The sequence below is a fragment of the Halyomorpha halys genome, unplaced genomic scaffold, assembly GCF_000696795.3.
Source record: "Halyomorpha halys isolate HHAL.00 unplaced genomic scaffold, Hhal_1.1 Scaffold194.1, whole genome shotgun sequence".
Classification (NCBI taxonomy): domain Eukaryota; kingdom Metazoa; phylum Arthropoda; class Insecta; order Hemiptera; family Pentatomidae; genus Halyomorpha; species Halyomorpha halys.
In genome coordinates this window covers 323,669-335,848 of record NW_027108392.1, presented here as the reverse complement: position 1 = coordinate 335,848, position 12,180 = coordinate 323,669, and the positions used below count along the sequence as shown (strand labels likewise).

General features: G+C 29.9%; 1 protein-coding gene across 1 annotated transcript in view; it reads right to left on the bottom strand.

Annotated features, from left to right (window-relative positions):
- The window catches only part of LOC106679312 (uncharacterized), a 67,464-nt gene that overhangs the window by 53,249 nt on the left and 2,035 nt on the right, over positions 1 to 12,180 (bottom strand). The window contains exons 2-3 of the mRNA XM_014418394.2: positions 10,444 to 10,624; positions 8,342 to 8,503 (exon numbers count right to left, since the gene is read on the bottom strand). Of these exons, the coding sequence (XP_014273880.1) occupies positions 8,342 to 8,503; positions 10,444 to 10,624 (343 nt within the window). The remainder of the gene's footprint in view (positions 1 to 8,341; positions 8,504 to 10,443; positions 10,625 to 12,180) is intronic.

Genomic DNA, 12,180 nt, shown 5'->3' with positions numbered 1-12,180 from the left:
TTTACTCATTAAATGACATTAATATTGTAATATATTAGCAAGAATGACAAATAGGAGAAAATTATATGTAATATATAGGTTTTTCTTAACAAGTAAATAATTTATAAATAGTTCTTTGAGTGTATATGATATATTAGTGTTGTTGTAAGCACATGTTTATGGTTTTGTTGAATTTGTTTTTTAGCAGCCTGAAGATGGGGGAAATCTCCCAAAACGTTGCTGATGATATGAAATAAACTATTGTTTTTTAATAAGGAAGAATTTATGTCATTCACTAAATCCTTTTTAATGATTTATTATTTTCTTTTGGTTGGTGTTGCACTATACAATACCAAAAACGTAATTTTTTTGGGGGAAAAAATGTCGCTTTTTGAAAAAATTTAGCATGGGAACTATTGAACGTAAACAACCGTATTACCGCTGATATTTTAGCAAATTTACTCTACTTAAAATGTTTTCTAACTTTTGACTCGGGCGCCATTTTTTATTCCTGTAACTATAGTCTTTTCTTGATTTGATTAGTGGCCATGGTCCTCATTAATGTAATAAAACATTGGAGCGAAATAAATGTCTAAACTTTAACATCTATTTTTTATTATGTCCATACTTTGCATTATTTATTATACTGTACGTATGTATGTGTATATAAACAAATTAAAGAAGTAATAAAAAGGCTGATTTCTTCTAAAAACGATATATATAATAGACTATTTTTTGAAATTATTTTTCTTGTCGTTTAGTTGAGTAAATAAATTAAAAACTTGATTTTATGTTTTACAAAATAAAGAGCTATATGTGTGTCAATAAAACCACAACGCTTTACCATTTGAAAATTGATATTATAAGGAATAGTGTGTAAGGAAGTTTGTATGTATGGGAAATATAAGGATTTCACATTAAACATGTAACGTTCTTAATTCAAACTCCTGCCGAACGTGGTGCTAAAGTTAACCAACACACAGAGGCAACATTTGTCTTGCTCTCAACTAAGAGGTAAAGTAATTTAACAGTTGCCATGGCAAACCTCAGCATTGTAGCTGCAGACTGTTGCTAAATACTTCAGCCCTAATGCCTTTAATATTAAGCTCGAGTCGCTGTTCACAGCTTAAATGACTTCTATCCGCTGAAGGAGTTTTCATTTTTAATTATTTGCCTGTCGCCTGCTCATTTACTTATTCACATTACCATTTCCTGAAGAGGAAAATTTAGGCTCTTCCAAGGGCTATTTCAGATCTAACGTAAATAAAGGAATTATTATCAATATTTATTTCCTAAATTTCTATTTCCAATTAACAAAGTTAGCGGAAAACTTTTATCTACGTTCTGTTTTAATATGTAGCAGCCTTAATAATGTATAGTGATGATTGAAATAATTCCTCAGATTTATACTGAGGAGAATATTAAAAATTAAGCAAAATATATTTTAATCTTACGATCTATTTGTAAGATAATATAAATTTGAAATGTATATTTAGATATCTTTAGTATTTTAGATGTAATTATTTGTTTTTGCAGAAACCCTCGTCAAAATGGAAATTTCCTATACGATAACTAGCTTACATAATCTATAAGTAATATTAAAAAAAGTTACTATATTAAAAATCATCTATATAAATTATTAATACACTCTACAGTTTATAATAAGTTAAACAATTTATTTAAATTTCTCAAAAATTAAAAAAATATATAAAACATTACAGCATAAATATTAAGATTCCTTTGTATATTTTAGATATTTTAAACAATTTGAATAAGCGAATTAGAGCTTTTAGGTTAATTACAATCCGATGAACAGTTACACCTATATAAAATATACACCAAAAAACTTGAATAAAATATAATGATTTTGCATATAGCGTAATGAATCATTTTCATGCCACGTAGTAATGCTTGAAAGAAATTAAAAAAATATCATACACGACTAGAAAACATTTCAAGTATTTTTTGAAATCATCTGTTAACCGGAAAGAACTATGCAAAAACATCCAAAATAATCTTTTTATAAATAGTATTATGTAAAATGAGCCATATATGACTTAGTGTTAATTACAGCACCAAGACATATCCAACATTATGTAAAACTGTTAATCCTTTACACTATAAGCATTTCAGCCGCTGATTATCATGAATGACAAAAAAGATTCAATGAATATTCAAGCGGTAATTTTTAAATCTTAAGGTGGCTACAAACGTACAAGCATGCTTGAGAGTTCGCAACTAACTTAAGTGGAAACACCGTGTGGCCTTTCAATGATGTGTTTTAGTTGGTATAGGTACTTGACTTAGGTCAAGTTCTACTTTGCAGCCTTCAAGGTGTTTTCTATAAATGTAGCCACAAATGCTCAAGCATGCTTATGTGGGTTTTGTCACCGTGGGCTGCTCCTTTGATTTTATTTGTTATATTATGAATAATATTTATGTGTATATATATTGAAATAGTTATTTTTTTATAAAGATGGTAAAAAAAGAAATATATTACCACCTTTCTCTACCTTTCATAAAGTGGGTATCTGAATATTGTTTTCAAGGTGTGGTTGTATCCAAAACCTTCCTACTACTCACCTGAGATAATAATGCAACATGATGGTTTCATCATTGCAGGATATCTATTTTTTTTAATACTGAATTGGCCTAGTGGGCCTTACAAGGTTAATGTACATTTTTTTTTAACAATTGATTATGGGGAGAGTATAGTCTCATATAAAAGACACTTCTAACTATATGAAACATTGTAAATTTAAAACAAATAAAAATAAATAAATAGATACAAATATTAATTCTAAATAAAAGATAAAAAGTAAAGTTAATAACAAAAACATTGACATTTATGGATTTAACAAAATAGAGAATTGATTTCTAATGGAAAAAAAAAGAAGTCAATTTAAGATATAGATGAGAAAAAACAATTAATATAAAATAAAATTTTAGAATAACAATAACAAAACTGATAAATAGAGAACTTATAACAGGATGTCCTACAGCAGTCTGGGCTTCAGTCTTCGGGTTGTGGTTGGGTTTCCCAAGTTGTAGGTCACTGCTCCTTTAACTGTTGGTACCTGGGAGTGGAACTTCATGAACCTTTTTTATGTAATCCTCTATTGACCCCATTTGTAATTAATGATCCAATCAGCTGTTTCTTACGAACCAAGGAGCATCCACTGCAATTTTTAGGACTTTATTTTGATTTAAAGATTGTAATTTTTTCCTTTTCGTAAAGGATGCCGCTCACCAGACTTCCCAGCCATATATTAGCAGTGGCTTGACAATTGTTTTAAAAATAATAGATGTTTCTGGTTTTAATTTGGATTTTCTATTTCGATGTCCATGACGACATTGAACGAACTAGAGATTTTAATTGCTGATGAGTAGCCTCGTGTGTGAGGTCAGGTCACCACTGAGTCTGTAACTGGTCAGTAACCCCAGTTACCGACTGGTTCAGTTCCTTTCCAGTAGCTTCGTTTACAGAGAGCCTAATGTTTTTTCTTTTGCATCTAACACTTATATTGATTTCTTTTCATAGTTACTTACATTTCTAAAGTCGTTACACTTCTTATGCTCAACAAACAGCTTTTAACAAACCATGCTTGTTTGTACCATTGATGGTTAATCAGCAGTATCATATGTTTTACAGGCTTCCGTTTTTATCTTCACCACTTATTTTAGCCAAATAAGGGGTTGTAAATCGCGAAGGTTGTGAATTCAATAAAGGTATACTTTCCTGTTGGGATGGAAAGCGAATCAGAAAAAATATTTGTTACTAATAAGCTAATAGAAGGGTGTTACTTTTGGTACAGCCCAGAGGGTACAGTCCGCAAACAGTGATGCGTGTTAACAAATAAATAGTTCTATTTATTTTACTACTATGAAGTACTATGAATTTCTTACTTTTTTATAAAGTTAATTTTTTTTATTTCTTTTCAGATAATGTAGCTATAGAAAACCTAACCCGAAAATTTCTCATGTGGATTCAAATCTTTCTTATAAAAAAGTGATATTCGTAAAAGGGATAACTTATACAATATATTGTTTTTATTGAATGAAATATTTAATAATTCCTTCAATAATTAAATTTTCAAACCCTTAGTCTTCCCTCATCAAATCATTTTATGGACTAAAACTTGGAAATACCTTCTGGGGAATTGTCTGATATTAAGCATTCCTTTGTTCAGACTCCTAGGCGAATTAGCAGTAATAAATTATAATAAGTTTCTAAGTTGAATTAATTACCTGAATTTTCAGTATTTAATTTAACTCAGATTATTTATTAAAATCTCTATGAAATTATCTGGACATTCCTTGTTGATTATTATTTATAGTTCGGGCATAGATATTAAAAATGTTTTACTAGATTGATTATAGATATAATAGTAGATAGACTACAGATATTTCAGATTAAAAAAAAAAATCAAATTGTATTATTACTATAATATTTTCCCGTATTTCAGATAAACCAATTATTTTTTGATTATACGAATAACAGCTATATTTTAGTTCTATAGCAATTTTATGTATATAAATCATTAATTTGTTTAATGAGGTTGTAGTTGAATCTGGATTGATATGAAGAGGAGATGGTCGGGATGTGCTGTCAGTAAAGATATAGAAATAAACAAAACTTATTTGTGCCAACGTTTCGACCTAAATTTTAGGCCTTCATAAGAGCTGAAAACCCAAAACGAGATAACTTTAAATGAGAGAAAAATAATAAACAAACTTGGAAATATGCATAACAATAAATTAGTAGATAGTAGTTCATACTAATAGAAGATAAAATGTAATATTGTAGAGTATATTACTAATGTAATATAGTATGGTAGAGGTACAAATTATATAAAATAAGTAATAAAATAAAAATAAAAACATACAGTATTCAATAAATAAAGATATAAAAGAAGAAAATAATAAGTAAATAAAGAGGGAAACGTTGGCACGAATAAATAAGTTTTGTTTATGTGTGCATCTTTGCTTACCACACTCCTAGCCATCTTCTCACATTAATTTGTTTGTAATTGGTTTGTGTATTATAGAATAATAGTCTTTAGTTATAAATTTATTCACAAAATTGTGATTTATGTATCATTTATTTGTTGATATTTTTTTTTTCATAACCTCCTTTATTTTTATATTTGGTTAATACATATATACATATTACAAGATATATGTATAGCGGAATGAAAGTTCTCCGAGTAAATTAAAAGGATTGAAAAGAGAAGTCAAATTATGGTCGACATCCTACCGCAACAGCCGCAGGGAGGAAGTTGCTCTAACCCGCTTCAGAATGGGCCATACTATTGTTATTCATAAAACTCTTTAATATTTCGTATTTATTATTGCTAACAATGAGAACTGATTTGTTTTTTTTTTTAATTTACTTAATTAATCTTTAATATCTATTTAATTTTTTTTTTTTTTTTATAAAAATTTACATGTAGACTATTTCAATGAGTATTAGACCTATCAGGTTTTATAATTCAGCCAATTACTCGTTGATCCATAGATTAATGAAGATATTTTAAACCATTTTGTATAAAATTGAAAAAAATATAAAAAAATTTATTCTTTTAAGAAGCATTCCTGGTCAGTTAAATTTAACGAAAAAGTTGATGTCTCATTCCGCGTTTATAAAGTTATTTCTGTTTCATACGACTTTTTGGTTTTTAGCTGTTCGCCCACACACGCGGGCCCCCTCCCACTTATCTTTCTACTCACACACATACACGTTTCTTTTCGTTGAAAACTTGAATTCAAAATTTTTCAACACTTTCCCTTACTATATATAACATATACATGTAAGTGAAAGTAATAACCTTATTAACGCTTTTATTGATTATGCTCGAACACAAATCTGACCACAGACCGACCCGAATTGTTCCTAGATTTCAAAAATGTAAAAAGCGTAAATTTTAGATTCTGAGGACGTAGATTTTTTTAAATTCCTGTATGTGCTTCCATTTGGGAATGGAGCAAAACATAAACCTCATTAATAATTACAATATAAATTATGTAATTGTGAAAAAACTAATGTGTCACGTGATTGTTATTGAAATAAGCTTGGTTATCTCTTATTAAACTTAATTAGTACTTAATTTATAAATATCAACGGATGAATCACGCCATCTTACTTCCGTATTTTTTTTTTTATTTATTCATGTTTTGAAAAATTTCCCGTTAAATATTAGTTTGTTTTTATCATTTAATTTATGATTTCTAAAACTATTGATGATGTTAGTCATTATTGGCACTGATGACATCAGTAATCTGTACGATTTGACTGTTATGATTTAAGTACCTATTGATTGCCCTCGTTCAAGTAAAATTAAATTTTGAAATAATTAAAAAAATGCAAACCCAGTTCATACATATCTGTCTATGTATATATAGTGATATATATATATAAAGTAAATAAACAAAAATAAATTTTTAAATTAGTGAACCGATTAACGTGCAGTTTTTTTTTTCAAAATGTTCCCTTTCACTATGGGAATGTTTAAAGATAATAAATCCTCGTATTCTCTAGTAAAAAAAAAGTTTTGGTTTCTATCTCGAAAGTATGCGTTTTTTTCCGCTATTATTATACACCAATCGATCCATCTCTTTCCGAGGAATGAGAAAAAAATATTACTGACTCTATTAGGCTAAAATTAAAAAAATCTAATGTGATTCGGGGTAAAGTAGGTCAGAAATTTTTTTTTTAAGCAAATCATGTTTTTTTTTAGCGTCTTAAAGTATCAAATACCATTATTCAAATAAATTAAAAATTATAAATTTTTCACCTCATTCGGAGAATTTTTTTTTCCACTGACTATTTTTTTATACAATCATTCATAACTCCCCTTGATTTTATATGATCTTTATGTTAATAGAACCATTGGAAAGCTGAATGTTTGGTCTTTAAGCCTACATTAACAAAACGTAGATCAATATCATCATTGGGGGAAATATTGGTTTCAAATAAAGAAATGATTTTCAAACGTTTTATTATTTATCTTAGGTTCTAATTTGTTTAATTAGACCCGGTTTCGGTCTATGGTGGGATTTATAGAACCCTAAACCTCTGCCAAGTTTGGTTTGTTTGTTTGGTTGTTTAGTGGCGCCAAACTTCATTGGTCATCAACGCCATTTATATTTTATTTAATTTTGCTAATATTCGTTAAATTATATTTATTTTTAATTTTTTTTTTTATTTATTTATTTTTTTTTTCTTCCGATCAAGTTATATTTTTGTCAGTAAATTTTGTGATTTTAAAAACTGGAACACCAATTCTATTGCCTTATCATCGTCTCCAATGGTTTTGAGATATCTTGGCTTAGTCCCAAGCTATTGAGGTGTAAAATATGGGCATCGTTGTAAAACATGGCTTATTGTTAAATTGTTATTGCAATACTGGCAGTTCGGAGGTGTTTCTTTTGATATAAGATAGGAGTGGGTGAGCCTCGTATGACCTATTCTCAGCCTAGTCAGTACAACTTCCTCTCTACGGCATTTGCGATTGGAGGTACCCCAGGGCTTGACATCCTTTTTAATAATTTTTAATTTGCTCATTGGGCTTTCGTTCCACATAGATTGCCATTGATCTTTGACTTCCTTTACAAGAGGCCTGCATATCTCTGACGGAGTTAAAATTGCTTTACCCCGTCCCGGAAGCGCGAGTGCTTCTCTCTTCTCTTCTCTAGCCAAGTTTGGTAGTTGAGTAGTATCGAAGATATTTCCATTTTTTAGATTTTGTTAAAAGAAATCAAACGCGATGGCAAAAATTTTGGATTAAAACATTTCATTTTCCGATTTTTTCTATAATTCGTATTTAAGGTTTTTATGAGGTGCTAAAAACCAATATCAACTTTGTTTCACTCCTAAAAAATCTTTAACTACAATTTCTTTGGTCAGTTGGTTTGACAGTTTCTGTTTCGTTCCTTATCGCATATATTGGTTCAATTTATGTTACCAAATCATAATAATAAAGTACACGTTTAATTTAACTAAATACAATAATATATATCAAAATATCAATTCTGTTCATTAAATCTATATACATCCTCCGTTACTCTGCCGGGTCAGGTTATTCAATTATAATAAACATATTACGAATTACTTTTTCATTTCATTGTAGATAAAAAAAAGAATATCGATTGCATTTTTTTGTTTGTCTTCTAAGCACTGTGTGTGATTGATTTATGAGGAGGAATAATAATTAGTTATGAAGGGGTCTTTACTGCATCGGTAATGAATTTGGAAATTCGGAATATGTTAATCAGGCTTCTGGTGACTGGCTTACCTAATCTTCTCGAATAAGTAACAATTGAAATGCTCCAGTAAATCAAAATGATTTTATAAAAGACTTACATAGATCATGGGAATGAAGGATTTTTTTTAACTTCGGATTCGGCCAGTATATCCCGAAGCTTTTTAAAAAGTGGTGGAATATTTTCTTACATAGTTCTACATCATTGATGAAGTTCTCTTCGTTCTGATAGAATTTATTGAAGTCACCAGTTTGGTGTTGCACTGAAAATGCCATAGATTAACCATTAGCTACTGAAAATAGGTTTTTGTAAATTTATTTATTTAAACTAATCAAACCAAATTGTTTAATGTACTATTTCGGAAAGTGGATATAGGACTACTGAAGGTTTTTAAAATTTCAATGGAGGTTAGCAGATTACTGATAATTTATTGTACTGTATAATCATTAACTAATATGTCTAGGTGTCTTTGAAGAAATATAATAACTAAAAGTATGTATTTCCTTCGGAATTTCAATGTCTTAAGACGAGACAGACGAAATCTTTAAAAATCAACGCTGTAACTTCGAAATAAAAGTATATACAAATCATATTCGTCGAAGAATCTACCACTCGTTGTACGATATCATCGGTCATGCACGCCACTTCTAGACCGAAGCGGTAATGCCCCGGGTATACTACCTCCTCAGACAACGGTACCGAATGAACGAACAGAGCTCGTATCTCTCGTTACAATATATAAAATTATAGAGGATATTCTTGAAATAGACAGCATAATGCGCACAGTACGCTGTATTATACTATAGCTCACCCAGGCTTTATAAAGTGGATACCCTAAATTTGGGAAAAAAACTTGTCGGTTGAGAGTGCTCATTATCAAATCAGACGGAGAGTACATCAGTTCGTCCGATTTATCGATCATTTTGCAATAAAAAATGTTTTTGAAAACATTTATGTAGGTTTTTTTTTTACTAAAATATATTATACTCATGTATGTAATAACTATCGAGGAATTTCACTCCTTCCTGTATGTTATAAAATATTAACGCTAATCGTAACTAGTCGAATCGCAGAATACGCTGAAGGAATTATCGTAGACTAACAATGTCGTTTTAGACGAAATCGTTCAACTATTGATCACATTTTTCATTACGGCAAATCTTGCAGAAAAAATTGGAATACAACGGAATAGTTCATCAGCTTTATATAGATTTCCAGAAGGCTTACGATTCTATTGACCGCCTGAAGCTGTATAATATTCTGATTGAACAGGGAATACCAAAGAAGTTAGTGAATCTCGTACGGATGTGCATGACCGAAACGTTTAATAAGGTACGAAACGGTAATCATTATTCTGAGAAATTCCAGGTAGGGTTTAAAACAAGGTGATTCTGTATCAGCTATCTTATTTAATCTAGCACTAAAATACTACACTAAATACCGGTACTTGGGTATGCTGATGAATTGGTATTATTGGGAGGACAAGGAAACTATAGAAATACAACCACGCTAATAAACTCCAGTAAGGAACTAGGTCTTTAAATAAATAAAGATAAAACAAAATACATGGTTAGCAGTAGAAACGCAAGCAATTTCGGTGGTATTGACATAGGAGGAAATACGTTTGAACAGGTAGGTAGGTTTAAGTATCTAGGTTATACGGTAACTAGAAAAAACGAAATTGATGAGGAAATAAAATCTAGGTTGAAGCCGGAAATCCTTTTCGAAAACCTTCTGGTTCGTTAGGCGTTCATTATTATTATTTTGTAATATCTTCAACTATATTATTTTAGTGAATTTTTTCTTAAATTTACCTCTCAGTTATTATCATTTCAACGTAAAAGTGATATATAAACATATATAAAGTACTATAATACGTTTATTTTCGAATATATACAATATATAATTTTATATTTTATTTCCAACGCATTTGAGATAATCGACTTTTTTGGAGGGGAGACGGTGATGTGATCTCGCCTATTAGATGAGAATGATTTTTAAATACGTTAAATCAAACGAGACTCAATTTCTCCATTATAGCGTAGTTCTTTTAAAAAACAAGTTTTTTTTTAAATATATTTTTTTACAACAGTAACTTTTGACGCAATGTTTTACCAGTTAACAAAAATATTATTGCCAATACATATCATTAACTGCAAGGGACTTATAGAGAACGTTGTCTTATTAGTTCAAAACTCATACCCATTTTTCTGTATCTTTTTTCGGATTCAATTTCTAACTCCTCCACTTTGTTAGTTATCAATTTTAGTACTTCCGACATTTCTTCAACCAATATGTCCCGGTTCGCCGTTTTCATAGTGGACAGTAAGGAATCCAATTGTTTTTCCATATCAAGTCTTGGTTCTCGAATTATTGTAGAGAGCTAAAAAAAAAAAAAATAAAATAGTGTAGTAGGATGGCATAGATTTGTATTCTTTACTGGATTGAAAGATTCTATAATAAGCCATCTCTTTAACATTATATTTGTAAATAACCTTAACCCATGTAAAAGAAAGTAGGGCACAAGTTAATTGACGTGTACCAGTTATTGACAATTCAACCTTTGTTTAAGATTAAAGTTAAATATTAATTATTGATGCCAAAATTGGCGCCAGTTGTAAATCCTATTTATTTAGCTGGCCTCAATTTTGAAATGATTGTTGGAATCGAATCACTAATATCTGAAAACAAAGGTTATTACGTCAGTAACTGGTACACATTGTATCAGTAACCTATGTATATTAATAACAACTATTACTCTTACGAAGTAGAGCCAAAACGTGGTCTGAGAGTAAAAGAGTGGTTTTACAATCCTTTTTGTAAATTTGTAAAACCTCAATAGCAAACTCACAGGGCTTTGAGTGGTTTCCTGGCCTTATCATTTGTAAAACCTCAATAGCAAACTCACAGGGCTTTGAGTGGTTTTACAATCCTGGCCTTATCATTTGTAAAACCTCAATAGCAAACTCACAGGGCTTTGAGTGGTTTTACAATCCTGGCCTTATCATTTGTAAAACCTCAATAGCAACCTCACAGGGCTTTGAGTGGTTTTTCAATCCTGGCCTTATCATTTGTAATACCTCAACAGAGATCTCACAGAGCTTGGAGAAATATGAACTCAATGAAAGAATTAGATGCATGCCCGAGTAGCTATCACATATAAAATCCTTTAGCATCATGAGAGGACTATTATTATGATCATAAAAAAATTTACATATTTGTTAAAAATAGAACAAAAAATAAAGAAAAAAATATTTTATTGATGCAGAGCGTACCCCGCCAGCGAGGAGTTGGAGAGTTGATCTCTCTCCGAGCTATTAATCATTTGATTCTTTGATACACCATATTTTCTGATTAATACCTAAACATGACGCATCGTATTGGTTTTCAAAGTCCAATAATAGGTTGTGTACGGTCTATAGGTCTCTACGATTAGTTCATCCATCTGTCTTGTTTGTTTACGTACCGAGAAGTTACTGTAGGGCCCTTTCCGATACTCATGTTATCGGTCTCTGAACGTGAATTCGATATTTTTGTGAAAAAAATTTTCAGAAGATATAAATTCTCCCAAAATATAAAGTTTTTCTTTACTTATACATCTATAAGCTGCCATTCAATATTTCTAAATGAATGTCCTGCTATCTGGTTCCAAATTGACTATTTACCAAAATAAAAGTTTTTTTTTTTTAATAATTTATTTATTGTACTTACTGTATACATATATACACATCAAGTAAATTTGCTGTAAGTGATATTATGACATCATAAAAACATGTGGAGAATCTATTGTACTGTATAATCATTAACTAATATGTCTAGGTGTCTTTGAAGAAATATAATAACTACCTATCAGGTTTTATAATTCAGCCAATTACTCGTTGATCCATAGATTAATGAAGATATTTTAAACCATTTTGTATAAAATTGAAAAAAATATAA